General features: G+C 38.6%; 1 protein-coding gene across 1 annotated transcript in view; it reads left to right on the top strand.

Annotated features, from left to right (window-relative positions):
* The window catches only part of CADPS (calcium dependent secretion activator), a 266,034-nt gene that overhangs the window by 11,421 nt on the left and 234,258 nt on the right, over window positions 1–20,355 (top strand). The window contains exons 2-3 of the mRNA XM_047778450.1: window positions 128–361; window positions 4,643–4,764. Coding sequence (XP_047634406.1) covers window positions 128–361; window positions 4,643–4,764 — 356 coding nt within the window. The remainder of the gene's footprint in view (window positions 1–127; window positions 362–4,642; window positions 4,765–20,355) is intronic.

Here is a 20,355-nt window from a genome sequence, read left to right as displayed (position 1 = left end):
CCCAGTCTCTGGGCAAATTTCATTAGTGCTAGATGTCATCACAAATTCAGGCTGCAAGATGAAAACCTTCTATGTAAATCGGGTCTCCATTTACTCCTCTGCTCATTCCTCTCTCTTTCTCTCCAAGGAACGCAAATTCCCCAAGTTTGTGTCCAAAGAAATGGAAAACATGTACATTGAAGAGCTGAAGTCATCAGTCAATCTGCTCATGGCCAATTTGGAAAGCATGCCAGTGTCCAAAGGCGGCGAGTTCAAGCTTCAGAAACTCAAACGCAGCCACAACGCTTCCATCATCGACATGGGCGAGGAGAGCGAGAACCAGCTCTCTAAGTCAGATGTCGTGCTGTCTTTCTCCTTGGAGGTAAAAAGCCCTAAACCCTTGAAAGTTTCCTGGCATAGCAGGCAGGACCTGGGTGATTAGATGCATCCCAATCAGCTTGTTTCCCTCTTTATACCCCAGGAGCAGTTATTAAAATAACAGCTTGCAAAGTGCAGGTCAGCTAATCAGCTAGTCATTTCCCATCTCCAGGAGCCCATCCTTTTCCTTAAGAAATGGAGTCTTGAGAACCACCTACTAAATTTCATGTTGCATTACTTTCCATGTCTTAAAAAGCATTGCCAAAGGTGATTTTTAAATGCCTCATGCAAGTTAGAATGTTTGAAATTTTGGCAACCTGTCTTAAAGTTAGGAAAAAAGGGATCTAGCACCATTTCTTGATGTGTGGACAGTTTTCTTTCCCATTGGCTACCCTGTAGAGAGCCCCTTGTTGAGGTGGAGACTTTTTAAATTTATATCATCACCCCAAGAAAGAGTCCCTTTGGGCCAGAACTGTGGCAGGATGCTTAACTTGTCAATATGGCTCTCTATTTTTTACTCACACATTTGTTTTTCACACATATAATCTAAGGAGTGGATCTGATCTAGCTATATCAGGATAATTGAAAACTGGTTCAATATGAAGATTCCTGGCACCATCCAGAACTGTTGACCCAGATCCCTAGAGAATGAGAATGTATCATTGTGTAGTCACTTTAGAACATAGTTTGGTGGTTTCTCAAAAAGTTAAATATAAAATGACCATGTGTTCCAACCACTCTACCAGCTCAAGAGAAATGAAAACACATGTCCCCACAAAGACTTGTTTGTGAATGTTTATAGCAGTGTTACTCACTACAGCCCCAAATGGAAACAATCGAAATGTCTATCAAGTGGTGAATGAACAGAAAAAATGTGGGACAGCCACATAATGAAATACTCTTCACTGGCTAAAGGAACAAGCTACTGGTACATGCTTTCATCTAGAGGAACCTCAAAAACATTATACTTAGTGGAAGAAGCCAGACACAAGAGGCCACACAATATTTGATTCCATTGATATGAAATGTCCAGAAAAGGAAAATACCCAGAAATGGAAAGCGGATTAGTGTTACATAGGGCAGGAGGTTGAAATGGACATGGAGGACCTTACCGGGGGAGAGAAAAATGTTCTAAGACTTATTTATGATCATGGTTGCACAGCCTAGTAAATTTGTTAAAATTCCTGTATTATATACTTTAAATGATTGAAATATATACTTGAATTATATGATATGTAAAATATCCCTCAATAAAATTGTCAGGAAAAAAATGTTCTAGGCAGAGGGTAGGCTGTACATTTTAATGAGCCATGCAGGTGCTTCTTACGCATTCCAAAGTTTAAAAACTATTCATAACTTATGAAAGCTCAAAGTCCCACAAGGATTTTATGATAAGCCAAGACCTGGGAAAACCAAGAGAATAGATCAAATGTCTGTAGATTTAATTAGAATTCGTAAAAACTAAATTAATATTCTAGAACATCGTTAAGGCTTGCTGTGAATTAACTGCAGGTAATTTGTTTTACTGCGCTCAGCTCAGGTTGAGATAGTCACATTACAGTGTTTTCAACGTGTATTTTGCAGTTGGAAGAGGTAGTGTTCAATTAAATATAGAGTACTTGGTGTGTGAAAAAATCATCAGTGTAATTTCACAGAAACTTCCTTCCTTTTTTTTAAATACTGCCACCTGAGCTAGTAAATGCTTTTTCTTAGGTGTCTTTGAATTTGATGATTGCCAATTAAAGGTGGCAATTTATTCTCTACTGCCTCTTGTCTTCCTCATAAAAGGGGTGGGGGAGTGTTTGATTGATATTCATGAAGCTTTTAAATCTGTAATTTTCTAATTCTTTATCAGTACTCAATATTATGCAGCTGATTATCCAAAATATACATGTGGGCGAGTCTTTAACCATACTCCCATGTGTACATGATTCAAACAGGCTGTAACTTGTAAGTACAAGTACCAAATGAAATGCAAATACCTTTTAATTAGAACACTAAATTGCACATCTTACTAAAACAGCCAGCAAAAAGCACTGAGTATCTATTTGTGAATGTGTTTGGGGAGACACAGTGAGGGAGATAAAAAGAGGGAGCGAGAGGACTGTCATCAGGGCAGTCTAGGTTTGAATTTATGGGCTGGCACAGAACATAATTTTTATGATTAGAGAATTGCATGGCTGGAAGGGACAGCAGAGTGCTGTTACCTGGAGCAAGAGAACTGAGGTCCAGGATTACAAGTGGCATAGCCTTGGGCAGGGAGAGTGCTCTGATGAAACACAGTAGGTATTAGTGGAATGCTATACCATCATTCACTCAGTGAATCCTCACTACAACCTTCCAAGGCATTTGCAGATACAGAATCAAAGCCTTGGAGTGTTTAAGAATCTTGCAAATCTTTACACAGCTAGTGAAGATGCAAATTCAGGATTTGAACTCAGATCTTTAAAATTCCATAAATTGTACTCTTTCTTCAACACCTCTCATTTCTTTTCATCTGATATTACTTTCTACCCAGCATAAAAATGTTCAATTACATACATCATCTCCTGCAATTCTCATACAACAGCCATAAAGAGAGGGAGGACATGTATCATTATCTCCATCTTACAGATGAGGAAACCTATGCTCAAGAGGTTTGAAAGCAAGGTGAAGTGACTTCAAAGTTAAGATTTGGGAGTTCCCGTCGTGGCTCAGTGGTTAACGAATCCAACTAGGAACCATGAGGTTGCAGGTTCGATCCCTGGCCTTGCCCAGTGGGTTAAGGATCCAGCGTTGCCCTGAGCTGTGGTGTAGGTTGCAGACACGGCTCGGATCCCGCACTGCTGTGGCATAGGCCGGCGGCTACAGCTCTGATTGGACCCCTAGCCTGGGAACCTCCATATGCCGCGGGAGCAGCCCAAGAAATGGCAAAAAGACAAAAAAGAAAAAAAAGTTAAGATTTGCCCAACATTGCATGTGTAGTACACTGGTTCTCAATTCTGGATCAGCAGCATCAATATCCACATCACCAGGGAAATAAAAAAGTCTTGGCCTCCACCCTAGATCTACTTATCAGCAACTCTGGGGATGAAGCCCATCAGTATCTGGTTTAAGCAATCTCCCAGTTTATCCTGATTTACTCCAAGTTTGAGATGTCTGGCTATTCATTGCCAGCCTATTGTGCTTCCTTGAATCAAGCCAATTTAAAAAAAAATGTATATATTTTTACATATCCATATCCTCCTTGTGTAATGCATTCACTCTTTTGGGGGTACAATTCAGTGATTTTTAAAAATATATCTTGCACTTTATAGATCTCTGTTGCCAGTCATTTGTTTCAGATTTTCAAGTCAGTATCTCTGTCCTCTCTTCCTCTCATCTTCCCTCCTTTCCCTTCTGTTCTCTCTGATGAGTGAGAGGGCATAAAGTTACCTGTGAAAATAGCAAGTGATTGAATAGAGTTTAAGGTTAGTGGTGGGAATGCCAGGAGTTATATATGATACAACTAGGTCCACCAAAACACCAGCCTTTTCCCTCAGTCTAAAAAGATAGTGTGCAACTGCAGGCATTTTACAAAAACATCTTAATAATGTTGGCCTGCACAGAGTTTGCATGTTTCATTTCTTCCTTTTAGAAGTACAGTCAAAATTTTAAAGTTGTGTTTCTGACTTTGATTCTGATTCAGATTTCCATTTTCTGGTAGGAAAAGTAGAGTATTTGACAACTCTAGACTGGGGTAAAACAAAGCAATAGGCTGCAACTGTGTAGCAACTGCTCCCTTTAAATAGGGCTCTCAGTTGGCCATAGTCCCCACTACACCCTCTTGCATCTCTGACTCTAATGCTGAATGGTACTTGTGCTTTATCTTAGCACTTGTGTTATCACTTATTTTATTGTAAATAGAAAAGTTAATCCCTTGGCCTATGTCTCTTCCAAGTTCTGAATTAAAAGCTAGACTATATACTTTTTATTTAAATAGGAGAGATCCTATTTCTTTGTGAAATGAAAAATAATCTTAGGTGTTTAACACAGAAAAGTGTAGCTCATTTCACATATCGTGTCTGGCCCCTGTGAGCATCAGAATTAGTAAACCTTGTCTTTCCATCTGAGAGGAAATAAGTTACACTGTGAAGAGTTGTATCTCCCTCCCGGACTTGTCCCAGAATAGCTGGTAGAAACCTGATAGAAGCCATCAGATACCTACCTATTGGATTTTTTGTAATTACTCATGTATATTTTCCTCTGGATGGCGCTGTCAATGAGCTTTGGCAATAAGCTCTGCTGTTTGGGATTCTTTTTCCAGGTGGTGATCATGGAAGTCCAGGGCCTCAAATCCTTAGCTCCAAATCGCATTGTATATTGTACAATGGAAGTGGAAGGAGGAGAGAAACTCCAGACTGACCAGGCCGAGGCTTCCAAACCAACGTAAGTTATGTTTCTCCTTGGTTCATCTTCTAGAAAGTTCTTCTCATTGCCACCATTTTGGCTAACTCCAGGCTAAAAGGTTTGGTTTCTCCAGAAGTTCATGCAAAATGTACTCATGTTTATTTTCCAAACAAAATGACAATTACTTTTTATTTGGCAGCTATAATAAGGATTCCAGTTCCTTCAGAGCAGAGAACAGAATGAAATTTAAGACACAGTCTTCTTTCTGGAGGCTTTATGTATTTACCTTAGAGCGTTTAGTCACAGCCTGCAGCCTTAAGTAAGATGTGCAAGAGAATTTCATAGAAATTTGTCTTAGTATATTCACTAAATAATATTTGGTTTGCAGTATAGGCAATTCTTTTCATTATGTGTCACAGTTATGAATACATCAGCAAATATGTCACATTAGGCGTAGTCAACTAATGTGTTCGGTCAAGGAGTTCCCACTGTGGTGCAGCAGGACCCACAGCATCTTGAGATCACTGGGATGAAGGTTCAATCCCCAGCCCAGCACAGTGGGTTAAGGATCTGGCATTGCCGCAATTGTGGTTTAGGTTGCAACTGCAGCTCAGATCTGATCCCTGGCCCAGGAAATCCATGTGCCATAGGGTGGCCAAAAAATATTTTTTGTTGTTAGAATTTGTTAGGTCAACACGTATTTGTCAGTGTATGTATACAGGGCACTATTGCACAGTAGAAAGGAAAATAGTCCCTGTTGTAGCCCTACAGAGCTTATAGTTGAGTGGGGTGTGTGTGTGGGGAAATAAAAAAAATAATAATAACACAAATATATAATTACAAAGGGTTATAAATGCCAAGAATGAAAGAGTGCTTTTAGAAGGGACCTGAACCAATTTTTGGAAACAGTCTAAGTAGGCCTTCTTGAGCAGTTGTAAGACATTTGAGCTCATATTATATAGGTTGAGCAAAAGGGTTGGGAGTAGAAGGAGCATTATAGGCAGAGTCAGCTTGTGCAAAGGCCCTATGGTCAGCAGAGTCCTTGTGGCAAGGAGCTATTGCAAGAAGGCCAGTGAGGCTGGGGTCCAGAAAAGAAGGTATTCCATAAGCTGCCAAGGAGGCAAGAAGGGGCCACACCTTAGAGTACCTCTTGAGACCACGGAGAGGTAAGGATGGGCATATATGATTAGACATGTGTTTTGAAAAGATTACTCTGGCTGCAGTGGAAAGGGCCAGTGCCAATGCAGGAGACAAGTTAGGACTCTAAGGCAGCAGTTCCCAGGAGTGATGATGATTCATTTATTTGGGTCAATAGACTCTTAGTCTTCATGAATTCTGGAGAGATCACTGCTCTCTTCCCTCCCTACCCACTGCCACTCAAAATCCTTTTCTTTCCTATCTCAATTAAACCAGCCTAGGTTAATGAGCATCTTTTTTTATTGCTGTTAATTCAGAGGAAAGTCATAAAAAGGATAACCCCTCACAGCTACTCATGGTCTCTCCTCCCTCAAAGCATTATGAGCTGTTTGGCAGAACATGAATAACTTCCCAGGGTGTTCAAACAAAACAGTTCAAAGAAAACACTGAATATTTCCCTGACTAGAGGAAATCTGAGGTCATTGTATGCCTTCAAGTGCTTCTTTGTGTGAATAGGCACAGATGCCTTCAGATGCCTTCAGATGCCCAGATCCGGGTGAAATTAATGAGTGTATGCAAGAGGAAAAGGAAACCAACACACCTTGTCACACACTATCCTTCCTCCCTTTCTTAAAACTTACTTTCATGCTGAAAATGAGTGCACTTTCTTTTTTACCATCATTGATAAACTCCCAATTTTTCACCCATCTGTCACCATGGCCCAATCATAATCAGTGCTGTTATGTTGTTGCATTATTTATCTGTGCTTTTAAAAAATAGGTCATAGAGGGGGAATTAAAACCTGTTTGGTGTTGATTCCAACCTTTTAAGATGTTGAGCCCAATATGGTGTCATATGTTAGAGAAGCAAAGAAAAATCACTGATTATTCTAAGAAGCTGTTGTTTGATATGGGCTATTTTAACCTGAAATGCACTTCATATCAGTTTTTTAGGCTTAAAGGTTCCAGTTGCCAAGGTAAGTGATGAGCTGATTTTCATGTATCTGTGAATGTTTAAGAGAGTTTCACGGGAGTTCCCATCGTGGTGCAGCAGAAACGAATCTGACTAGGAACCATTAGATTCCCGGTTCAATCCCTGGCCTCACTCAGTGGGTTAAGGATCTGGCATTGCCATGAACTGTGGTGTAGGTTGCAGATGCAGCTCGGATCCTGTGTTGCTATGGCTCTGGCATAGGCTGGTAGCTACAGCTCTAATTAGACCCCTAGCCTTGGAACCTCCATATGCCGCGAGTGTGGCCCTAAAAAGAAAAAAAAAAAAAAAAAGAGTTTCACATTACAAATAAATATGGAGTGCTTTGGTCTTCCTACTTGAAATGCTCTTATTTCATGTTTACGTTTACTTTAATCCATACATGAGCATTATTATGTCCATATTAATAAACATCTCACACTGAAGTATTTTGCTTCTCAAGCCGGAAGTATAATTTTTCTATTCCTCCTCAGTTAATGAGTGGGTCTTTACCAAAATCCCTCAGAGGATTTTGTTTGTGTTTTCTTTTTAATTTAATTTTTATTTTATATTAAAGTATAGTTGATTTACAATGTTGTGTTATTTTCAGCTATACAGCAAAATTATTCAGTTATATGTATAACATATCTATTCTTTTTCAGATTCTTTTCCCATATAAGTTATTACCAAATACTGAGTAGAATGCCCTGTGCTATACAGTAGGTTTTTGTTGATTGTGTATTTTATATATAGTAGTATATAAATATTAGTTCCTCTCCACCACTTTTCCCCTTTAGTAACCATAAATCCATTTTTGAAGTCTGTGATCTATTTCTGTTTTGCAGATAAGTTAATTTGTATCATTTTTTTAGATTCCACATTTAAGTGACACCATGTATTTGTCTTTGATTTACTTCACTTAGTATGATAATTTCTAGGTCCATCCATGTTGCAGCAAATGCCATAATTTCACTCCTTTTTATGGCTGAGTAATGTTCCGTTGTATACCACATCTTTATCCATTCCTATGTCAGTGGACATTTAGATTGCTTCCATGTCTTGGATATTGTTAATAGCACTTCAATGAACATTAGGTTGCATGTTATCTTTTCAAGTTATAATTTTTCTCTACATATGCCTAGGAGTGGAATTGCTAGATCATATGGTGGCTCTATTTTTTGTTTTTTTAAAGAATCTCCATACTATTCTCCATATTGGTTGTACCAATTTTACATTCTTACCAACAGTGTAAGAAGGTTCCCTTTCCTTCACACCCTTTTCAGCATTTGTTCTTTGTAGACCTTTTGGTGATGGCTATTCTGGCCAATGTGAGGTGATACCTATTATAATTTTGACTTGCATTTCTCTAATAATTAGCAATGTTAAGCATCTTTTCATGTGCTTTTTTGGCCATCTGTCTGTCTTCATTGGAAAAAGTCTATTTAGATCATCTGCTCATTTTTTGATTAGGCTGTTAATTTTTTGATTTTGAGCTGCATGAGCTGTTTATATTTTTGTTGTTGTTGTTTTTTAATAGAGTAAGAATGCAACTTTCATAACTAGTGTCAAGTCACATCAGTCGGTAGTAGTTTCCTTGCTGTGTTGAGAAGGGTTCTGAAGCCAAATCTGTATTCATAGGAAAATAGTGCGTGATCATCTTGTAAAGAAAGAGGTATGAGTGTCCTGCATTTGCTATTTCTAGAGTACTTCAAAGAGATATACCCAGAGTTTGAAATCTATCAAAGATCATGTCTCTTCCTCTTTCTTTATCCTTATAAAATCTCCTTAAAATCTGTACTCATCTACCTTGTAAAGCTAAAATTATTTATCTACTTCTCTTCTTTACCTTTCTCTTGGTCATAGTTCACTGCTTGTACTTCTCTTCTGCCCCCAGTTTTGTCTGATAGAATGAGTGAGCCCCTGTGCAGGTACATTTTCTCCCTCCCTCTCATGTTTGGACTTACTCAGAATCTGCTCCATCATTTCTTTTCTTTGAAGCTTCTGTTTCTTCTCCTTTTCCTCCTTGCTTTTGCTTACAGTTTCTCCCATTATTAATCTCTGTCATCTCTGCTACTTTATTTTGATTATCCCCATACATACCCTTTGGAGGGTCATCTGTCATCTGTCCTAACAACTCCACTTCATCATCTGACAAGTTTTAGCCCTTTTCTTGCCCTCTTCATCTTCTGATTCGTGTCCTTGACTGTTCCCATTGCCAGCTGATGCCATACCTTATTGATACATTTCAAAAACCAAGTTTCCGTTCAAGCATGTTTTATTTACTACTTATAAATTCTATTGTTGCTATAAATAAGTATTTTACCCCAGAACTAGAACTCTAATATCTTATCCTGTCATGTGTCTACAAGGAATTTGGCTTTTTCCTTTTTGTTCCAGGTACAGTCACAAATTCAGAAGTACATTACATAACCCGGTTTGTCCAAGAGTGTTTTTTAGAACTCTAATGTGTAAAATACTCCAAGAAAAACAAGGAGAGGGAGACTGGTACCATGGGCAAGTGAGGTTGGAAAATAAAAGACATTACATTTCTTGTGAGTTATTCACGGTGTACATTGGCATTTTAAAAACTCTGAAGATTTACCATAGAAAGTAAACCTTTTTAGCTCTGTTATCCATGAGTTTCCCAAACATTTTTCAGTTAACACCTATTAGCATCCATTGGAAATGCTGTTCTCTGTGGTCCAAACCTACTGATGGAGGGTCCAAGCTCTCTCTCACCTCCTTTCTCAAGGCTACCTCTTTACTTACAACCATGGCTCTGCCCCAAGATGGTTATTTTGAACTAGGTGCATAATATAAGAATGCTGTGTTCATGACTTAAATATACTTTGTGGTTGTAAAAAGGGTACATGTGCATGTGTTTGTAGCCCCCTCTCATCCTACCTTTTATCAACCTATTTTCTACACATGGGTTATTTTCAAGCTGACTATATATCCTCTCAATTCTCTTGTCCTCCTCTCATGGGTTTTTAGTGTAGGAAGCCAGAATATATGACCAAAATTTTTCAAGAGATATATTTACCTTAAAAATATTGCCTCCATGGAGTTCCCGTCATGGCGCAGTGGTTAACAAATCCGACTAGGAACCATGAGGTTGCGGGTTCGGTCCCTGCCCTTGCTCAGTGGGTTAACGATCCGGCGTTGCCGTGAGCTGTGGTGTAGGTTGCAGACGCGGTTCGGATCCCGCGTTGCTGTGGCTCTGGCATAGGCTGGTGGCTACAGCTCCGATTGGACCCCTCGCCTGGGAACCTCCATATGCCGCGGGAGCGGCCCAAGAAATAGCAAGAAAGACAAAAAAAAAAAAAAGAAATAGCTTGGAAATAGTAATCAGGAACAAAGAGGCCACACAAACTCTGCAACCCAACTTCTTGGGCCTTACGGTACATAGAGTATGAGAAAAAAAAAATATTGCCTCCATTTACAATATACCGTTTCCTTCTCTTTTTTTGCAGGGTGTTAGGATTTGTTTTGTTTTTTCATTTATAATGATTTTTATTTTTTCCATAGAAAGGAACAAAATAATGCCATTTGCAGAAACATGGATGGAAGTAGAGACTCATACTAAGTGAAATAACTCAGAAAGAGAAAGACAAATACCATATGATATCACTTACATATGGAATCTACTACATGGCACAAATGGACCTTTCCACAGAAAAGAAAATCATGGAGATGGAGAATAGACTTGTGGTTGCCAAGCAGAAGGGGGAGAGAGTAGGATGGATTAGAAATTTGGGGTTAATAGATGCAATATGCCATTTCTTTTTTTTTTCTTTTTTAAATATGATTTTTATTTTTTCCATTATACTTGATTAGCAGTGTTCTGTCAATTCTACTGTATAGCAAAGTGACCCAGTCATACATATTCTTTTTCTGACATTATCCTATATCATGTTCTATTGACTAGATATAGTTCCCAGTGCTAAACAGCAGAATCTCATGTGTATACTACTTCTGATGGGAAACCAGTGAGGGTGCTGAGGCAGGACAGAAGTACTTGAAATCCCACTTTTCGATGAGCAATCTCAGGAAAGCATAGGAGTGGATAAGGGAAATACTTGGTGGCTTCAAGACCACAGGTGTATTTGTCCATCTCCTGTGAGATAGAGCAGAGGAATTTTCTTGCCATAAAGCAGTGTTTTTCGAAGGATGGCACTCTTACTCTGTTGATAACAGAGATTATGTTAGGTGTTAGCAAGACACAGCATTGAGCAACATTAATTCATGTGAGAAGGAAGTTACTCCTTTTCCATGTGTTGAAAGAACTAAAAAGTTCTTCTGATCCAGTCCAGGACAATGTTTTGGTTGGTTCTGGTGAATCGTTAACACCTCCAAAAGCCTCAGGCTTAAAACCTGCTGCAGGCAAGAGCTTCTAATTGGAATTTAATCACATTATTTAGATCTTGTTTACCCAAAAATTTTTTCTGTGTACTTGGCCTTGGAATGCATTTAAAGGAAAGAGAATTTTTTTTCTGAATGGCTCCTCTGAAATTTAGATGTCAGAGAATTATATGAAAGGTAGGCATTTCCATTCTCTTAACAAGTATACATGGAATACACTCCTTAAGTCCAATGAATGCTGAGGATACAGCCATGAATAGCAGAGGTCAAGCCTTGGCCTCACAAACCATGCAGTGAAGGACACAAACAAATAAACACATAAGAATATAAGAACAGATTGTAATGTAATGTGTAACATTCCCTTCATGGCTTGTGGGGCTGCTTTGTTTTTTGCAGCAGTGACATAAGTTTTCCTTTTTAAAGAACTATATTAGCATTTAGAAAGTTAATTAATTTAAATAACCTGTATTAAATAATAGCACAGGTGGGATTGAGACATGATAAAAGATAATCATGAAAGTGTCTTGGGTTGGTATGTGAAAATGGTGAAGATTGGAAAGATGATATGCAAATTAATTTGGGAGCAATGATGTAAGGAAATCTGATATATTCCCTGAGTACAAGATATACTCCCCAGATGACTGTCTTTGTGGATTTGTACAGAGTATGTTACTCTCCAATGAAGGCATGTCCTGAAGATTAAATATGAGAGAAATTTAGGTAATTTTGCTGAAAAGAAAGGCAGTTTGCGTCAGCAGCCCAATATTGTGCTAACTCATCTGCAATTACATACTGAATTGAAACCAAGAATGCCACTTGGTATTCCATTATTTAACAACTTTCTTATTCCCTGACAAACCATGGGCTTCATGATGTATGGATTTCATTATTATCAGGGATTTGAAAATACAATCAAACCGTCTCCTGCCATCTTCCAAGGGAATAAGAAAATAAAATAGCCTCACTGGTGAATCTTGGTATAGCCCTACCATTTTCTAATGGCATCTTATCTGATAAGACTCTATTTAAAAAATAATAATAATAATAACAAAACACGCTGACTTTCTACAACATTTTCTTCTATGAAATATATTATTTGTCCTAAGAGTATGATTCAGAGTGGGCTGGGATTATTATACCCCAATTATTCGTAGAAATACAGTTCCATTAAGTCGCCTCCACATTAAGTCATTTGCAAAGTCAGAAAAGGAAGTTGCACCCTCCAATTTCTTGCCTCATGTATCATCTTCTTAATGGTACTTCCTTCCTCAATTTAGCTAAAAATGTTTTCTGTGTACTGAACCTTGGAATGGTTTAAATGGAAACAGATTGCATTTCCTGAATGGCCGCTTTGAAATTTAGGTATAAGGGAATGATTTAAAGGGTGGGCTCTTACATTCCCTCAATGGTTGTACACAGGGTGGCCTACTTGTTCCCAGCTAGTACTGGGGCTACACCCATGAATAATGGGTCAAGCCTTGGCCTCATGTAGCATACATTGTAATATAGGATATTGGCAGTAAACAAATGAACACATAAATATAAAAGATGGTAACAGGATGTGATGTGTTTCTGTACGAAATACAGAACACTGTAAACCAGCTATAATGGAAAAAACTAAAAATCATTATATTAAAAAAATGAACACAGTGCTACAACAAAAAGCAACAAAGACATAGGGTACTGAACTGGCTCAGGAAGCCCACTCAGAGTAGGTAGTATATGAGGTGATACTTGAAGGATGAGAAGGATTCAGCCATTAGAAGAGCTAGGAAAAGCATTCCTGACATAGGGAATAGCAAGTGAAAAGGCTTTGTGGTAGGAAGGGGCTTGATATGTTCTCAGACCAAAAAGAAAGCAATAGGACTAGAGATGAATCCGTGAAGGGGAATGTGCTATAGGAAATAGAGTCCAAAGAGCACAAAGCAGGACCAGACAACTCAGGGCCTTCTAGGCCTCATGAAGGACTTGACTTCATTCCAAGACTATGGAGAAACCAATGGAAGATTTTAAACCGGGGAGGCTCTGATTGAATTTCCATCTTGAGCCCTTGAAACATCTTTAAGGACCAGAGTAACCTTGAAATGACAGGTGTATTGTCAACAAATACAGAGCACATACTGTTTGTCAGATATTAGTGTTAAAGTGAAGGGTAATATAGGCAGACTCTTGGAATTGCAGAGCCCAGAGAAAATCTGGCTGGAAACAACTGAGTGCCTGGGCACAGGATGATCATTTCTTCAGGAGCCGCTATAGCTTTTGAAAACTGCAAAGCCAACACATGGAAAAAGGAGTGAGGACTCCTGAGAATCAGCTTGTTTGTCATCCTTCTCCAGAGTCCAGCTAAAGGTCACAGTCTAGGAGACGTTTATGTACTACTGATTGGAAACTTGGGTGCTATTTCTCTCATTTTTCCTTTCTGAGAAAAAAAAACCTTAGCTTCTTTTGGAGTTAATTAAATCATAAATGGTAAAGGCCAATGCTAACCCAGAAATTCAATTTTGCTAGACTCCCTGAAGATATGTGTGTTGGGAGGAAGCAAAATTATAATCATACTTTGGGATGTTCAGAGATAAGTAAGCTTGGTCTCAAAGCCACAACTTTTGTTGAAAACCAGTGTGTGTTTGCTCATAAGCTGGAGGATAAAAATAGTCTGGCTGGTAAAACAACAATCATCAAGGTAGATGATAGAAAAGGACAGGACAGCACACAAGAGAACAAGCTTTGGAAAAGGTACTCCAAGTGCTACATCTGACTCCATCCTCAATTAGCCATCCTCTCTTATGTAGGTCACCAAGTTTCCCAGCTTCCCTATGTTCTGAGAAATGGTATCCCAGACTCCTCCTCCCTCAGTAATTCTATAGTTTTCTGTGTTTTGGTTTTTTTGTTTGTTTGTTTGTTTTGTTTTGTTTGTTTGTTTTTTGGGGGTTTTTTTGTTTGTTTGTTTTTTATCTGGCTGACCTGGAGAAGAGCAGTAATGGTAGACCTTAACATGGAATTTTCAGGAATTACAAGTAACATCAAGTTGGTGACATTCCTAGAGTTAGTGGGAGTTCCATAATTGGATCATCAAGTGATGACTGGAGTCTGGCAGTTAATGGTGCTCTATCCAAATGGGAGTCCCCATGAAAGTTCAGATTTCATGAGTAGTGCAGCATTGGGTATATATGAAGCAAGGATCTATTTTTAATAGCCCCTTAAGAACCAAGTGACAGTAGGTTCATTTCCTTTCTTGTTCTCTTTGAATACTTAGCCTGAGCTTACTTGCAAATTATATCTGATGCTGATATAAGCTGAGATCTGGACTGATTGCCCATCACTGTTCAGTGGAAATCCAATTGAATACATGTCTTCCCAAGCTTAAACAACCACTGTACTTGTTATTTAGTGGTCAGAGAGGATATAGGAAGGAATGTTTCACTTACCTGTAATAATGAGATGCAACCCAGAAACCCTAAATTCTCAGTAATAAGAAAAAAGGAGAGGTTTCGTTTAGTTTTTTCAGTGCATAGAAGCACTATAGTGTCTTGGGCACGAGCACAGAATGGGAATCCAGAATGCTAGGTCCACATCTCAGCTCTGTGACCTTGGCCACATTACCTAATTCTTTGTGCCTCATTTTTCACATTTTCTGAAAATTAAATGAATTAACATAAAATACTTAAAACAATGCCTGTCACATAATAATTTTGTTGGCGGTTATTATCATGGCTTCACTCTTGTTCAGAGGGAGAAGGGAGAGATGGAAAAAAAATGACCTGGGTCTAAAATAGTAATCACTTACATTGACTTAACACTTTCTATGGACCATGTACTATACTAAGTATTTCATAATCAATATCTTATTTGATACCATACTAAACTATAATATGGGTATTATTGTTATCTCCACTGTACTGATGGAACTCCTGAGATTTTGAGAGGTTAAGTGACTTGGTCAGACTTGCACAGACCGTAAATAACTCAGCTAGGAGCCAAACCCAAAGTCTGTATTTATAACTCATTCTGCTACCCTACCTTTCTGAAAGAAATCGCTCCTCTGGAAGAAAGTATTTTAATTAGCATTGACTATTCAGCAAAACTATCGAACAGGATTCATTTCCTTTCCACAAACAGTTATTTTGTGGGTTGAATCACTGCCCAAGTTTAAATGATGATAAATGTGCTGTCGCACAGGTGTTCCGCCTTGATGCAGACACTCAGCTCAGCAGGCATGATTCTCCCCAAATGCAGCCTCATTGCTGCCTTGCTACATGCCTGAGTCTACAGATGAGCCAGAGGCAGCCCCTGCCCGGGAGATGCTCACAAAATTCCATGAGAGACACTAAAGGTCATGGTCATCATCCTTCCTCATGGAGATCATTGTCAATAATAGTTGCTCCTACCATTTATTAAAATATACTAGGCTCCAGGCACTAAACTTCTTGGTACCAAATGGTAGAATCAGAATTGGGTATAAATCCCACCCCTACTACCTTCCTTGGGCAAGTGGATTCTCATAGGTGAGCTTTAGTTTCTTTCCATTTGAAACTGAAACATTAATACATCCTGGCCCATGGGGTTGGTGTTGAAAATGATCTAAGCTAATAGCTGAGTCCAGTGAATGTCATATCATAGCCTCTTAAGAAATACTGCTAGTAGCTGAAAGCCCACTGTAATATCACTGAATCCCACATAGTAGTGTTAAGAAATAGATGTGCACTTCCCCCTCTTATATATTATTATAAAGAAAAGAAGCTTTGAAGAGTTAGGAAGCCACCCTAACCAAAAAGCTTACCAATCCCAAACCCAAGCTGTATGATTCTAAGCACACGGAAAGCAAATAGCTATGTCCAGCAAGGGAAAAAGGGCACTATTGCCAAAATGCTTTCCAGAGTGAGAGAACACACCCTAAGGCTGGGCTGCTTACTAATACAAGAGCTGGTTCCTGGAGGGGAGAGGAATGGATAAGGGCGGTGTCCTCCTTGGGTCCTCATCCAGAGCCACAGCACACCAAAGCATCTTACCCCTACAGCTTAGGTCTCCACAAGCCCACTCTATCTTCTTTCTGGATCCAAGCCTTTGTTCAAGAGAAGCAAAGTGTTGCTGAGATAATACTTTCTACTTGCTCGTAAGCATCCTATCTGTTTAACAGCAAAACCCCCTGTGCTGTGACATACACATCACCTCACTTCAGAGATGCCAGTGAGTATGGGGCCTCCGAGGAAGACAGATGCTTTTCCTGGCATGATACCAGTCATCAGGGTGTTCAGAAACCTTGGGGCTCTGATGCTTGAACTCTAGAATCCTTCAAAGTTCCCTGGGCTCATTGGTAAGGACTTAAAGCTCTCACCCCGCCCCATAGCTTCTGGTTCAGAGGGTTTGGGGTGGAACTGCTATTTTAGAAAGACTTCAGTACATGGAATCTGGTTGGAAACATTTTAGTGATGATATGGAAAATAAGGCCCAGCAGAGGCATGAAAGCAAAAGCTTTGGCTGAGACAATTGTGTCATTGACATTGTTATAGTGGGTAAGTTACTAAATCCTTCTGAATCTCAGTTGCTTTCATCTATAAAATGAAACTAACAACACTCACATCATAGTCTTGTTGGTGAGGATTCAGTTTAACAATATATGCAAAACACTTGGCACAAATATAAGAGCTATTGTTCTTATCTTTAAAATTTTTGTTGCCATCATCAGAACCAGGATGGAAAAGAAAACAGGTAGCACAGGCCATCAAAGTTGGGTGATGTGAACCAAAGAAGCTTAAGATCCTTTCTCAACTAAATGCCCATTGTAGCTTCCCTGGGAATGTGTTCATTCATATTATTGGGGAGGGGGAAATTTCCCCCTTGAGTTCTTTGGCTGGTCTAATAATTTAATCGACACAAAACAGATTAACAGAAAAAAAATTACATCTGTACACCCAGGAGGTCTCATACAAATGGGACCCCTACTTATATAACATTTTTACTTTACTTTTATTTATTTGGGTTTTTTTATTTTTCCCTTTTTTATTGAATTAGAGTTCATTTACAAAATTGTATTAATTTCAGAAGTATAGAAAGTTGAGTCAGTTATACATACATAATGTATGCGTTTTTTCAGATTCTTTTCCCTTATACAAAATATTTAGTTTCCTGTGCTATACAGTAGGTCCCTATTCATTATCTGTTTTATAGAGAGTAGTGCATATGTATTAATCCCATACTCCTAATTTATCCCTCCCCCTCATATAATTTTTAGACAAAGAAATAATTATTTCTAAAGATTTAATAAGAAGGTTTGTGCTTTGGGTAGGAGACTAATGAAGGAATAACAGAGTTTGTTTGCATCATTTTCTTAACCTTGAACCCCAGGCTCTGGTAATATGAATGCTTTTTTCCTCCTACTGTAGGGAGGATATTTTTACATAGGAGATTTATTTCCCACTGACAGGGGGAAAGAGGGAGGTCAGAGTGTTTTTTTAATATCATTTTCTTCTACTAGCTGTTTTCCAAGTAACTTTAAGTCAAAATGATCAATATGCCATTGTGGCACATCTTGGGGCAGCCTGCTGTGAGCCCCAACAATATATAGATGCCTTACTCATACCTGGAAAAATATATATATCCAGCTAATTTTTGTATAATGCCTTACATGCAGTATATGGTCAATGAATCTTGATTGACTCAGATCCAAGCCTTAATAGCAAATGATGAAGGGCTTTGGGCAAAGCTGAAAAGTGGGTCCATATGGTAGTCCTGAAAACCTCTTTAGAATACTGATAGCCATGATGATAATTGTGATGGAATTTTCTCCACCTAAATAAGTGCTCGATAGTCAAATGAACAGAAAAAAAAATCTGAAAAATAAGCAAACCCATTATGTGAGTTTTTCTTGGCACCAAACCCCTGTCACTTTTCAAGTAATGAACAAAACACACACACACACACACACACACACACACACATAAACACACACACTGACACCAAGGGATTAGTAGGTATATCACAAATTAAACTAAATCTCCATAAATTGGGGGCGTACCTTGACATTTAGCAAATAGGCTGCCAGGCATTCTAGTTAAGGCAGGGTTCTGTGCTTCTGAATTTGTTCTTTCATAAATTTTCTAGAGTGATAAGAATAAAGAGACATCTTATCTGCCATTACTTCACATATCAAGTAGTACAATAGAGTTACATCACCAATATTTGAGGACCATTAGGAAAAAGGAATTAGAGGCAGGAGCCTCAAGATCTGAAGCCCCAGTTTTGCCCTGCCATGCATTGTCACCTGTATTTCTCCCTGCTGTGTCAAATCGCAGACTGTCTGCTCCAACAACAGAACTCGAGGATCTTCCATTGAGCCAAATGGATCAAGATTTAAGACCTGGAAAATGCTTATCTCTTTTTCACTTTCCTCTTTTAGAGAGACCTCAAACAAAACAAATCTCAAAACCAGCCTGGTCTCTGAAAATTGCAGCCTCTGGAAGAACTCATTGTGCTCTTTTGGTTGTTTGTGATCAGAATTCATCCCATAGGCCTGCTGCTTGATGGTCCCACAAATATTTGTCAATCGGAAAGAATCAGATTACAGGGAGAGGAGCCCAAGATACATTCACCATATTCCTTTGTTCATTGATTTAGCCCTTCCTTCCTTTCTCTCTTTTATGTGAGTGCTTTCTCTATGCTAAACACTGTGCAAGGTGCTGGGCATATAGCAGTGAACCAAGGAAGCAAAAATCCTGCCCTTATGGCACCCATAATTTAATGGGACAGACAACAGACAAGGTCATTGTAAATCATAGGTAGAGATGCATCCAAGTTTGGCTTTGGCCTTACTATTTAGTCAAAATATATGTAGCTTTGCTTTAGCCTTGCCTTTGGAAGGCCTAATAGTCAAATGATATTTCAAAGTCCTTTCTGGCATCTCTGCACTTGTGCATGGTCAGTGATCATGTAATCATATAGATAACCATCATAGCTAGTGTGATAATATCTGTAATACAACAAGGTATATCATTCTGCTTTATTGTTAATATGTGAATATTCATTTCGAAGTATAAGAGAGCATTCCAAATGCTGTTAGAGTCAGAATCTTTTATATGTGCCTTATATGTTGAAATTCTATCAGTCAGTGTATACACATATACACACACATATTCATTATCAAAATGTCAACATAAGGAAAAATTGGCCATTAAAATCTGCTTATTTTATATGGAAAAGCAATGAATATTTTCAAACAGTTAAATAAATAGATGAATGTTTGAAGAATATAACCTGATATCTTTAAGATGAATATCATGCTCCATTTGAGCCAAGACATCTTTGTAAAATTTAAATAATCATAGAAAGCAGAAAAATAAAGATTAGGCTCTATCATGATTCTAATCTTTATAGACTATTGGCTATACCAGCCTTCTTCATGTTGTACAAAATAAGATAATCTGCTATCTGGAAGGAAGGAAAGCTTGATAATTTGCTATCACCGTTAACATTTCCCCACAGCTGGTCCCAATTATTCCACTTCTTCACCAAGCTCAAGGCCAAGTAAACATCTCTTTGGCATCTACCTTTAAATGTGCCATATAGTGGCACCAAGAGGAAGTGTAGTGCTAAGACATTATTGTTCCTATGCCACAATAACAGAAGTTTAAATTGTGACTATTAAAATTTTAATAGTAAAATTATAATAAAAACTAAATTGTTAATAATTTCATTTGATCTGCGCATTCTCAGGAGCTTATTTTGTGATTTCAGTAATCAGCTTTGGCCAGATATTTATTTGTCACCCTCAGTCCATTTAGCATTCAGCCAAATGTGGATTCAGGTCACCTTCAGCTTTTCTGTGATGGAAAGATGCAGAGTGATTTGATGGAGATTAACCAAGTTGGGAAGAAACAGCTGTTGTAATTAGGTTGGTCAGAAAATGTCCTCAAGAGGTGGCATTTGAACAAGAAGGAGCCAGACAAAGAGCATGCTGGGCAAGGGAATGGAGGATTCAGGGACCCTTAGAAGGAACCTGGCATGTTTGAGGGGCTGGAGCAAAGCCAGGGTTAAAGGAGGATGGAAGTGGATCAGCAAATTTGGTTAAAGGCAGATCCATAGTGTCTGGAGGCCAAGGTAAGAAGTTTGGATTTTAAGCCTGAAAGTAACCTGATGGTATTTATGTATTTAAAATATCCTTCTGGCTGC

This window comes from Phacochoerus africanus, chromosome 1 (assembly GCF_016906955.1).
Source record: "Phacochoerus africanus isolate WHEZ1 chromosome 1, ROS_Pafr_v1, whole genome shotgun sequence".
In the NCBI taxonomy this organism is placed as follows: domain Eukaryota; kingdom Metazoa; phylum Chordata; class Mammalia; order Artiodactyla; family Suidae; genus Phacochoerus; species Phacochoerus africanus.
Note: the sequence above shows the minus strand (reverse complement) of the source record. Positions and strands in the feature narration are given on the sequence as shown.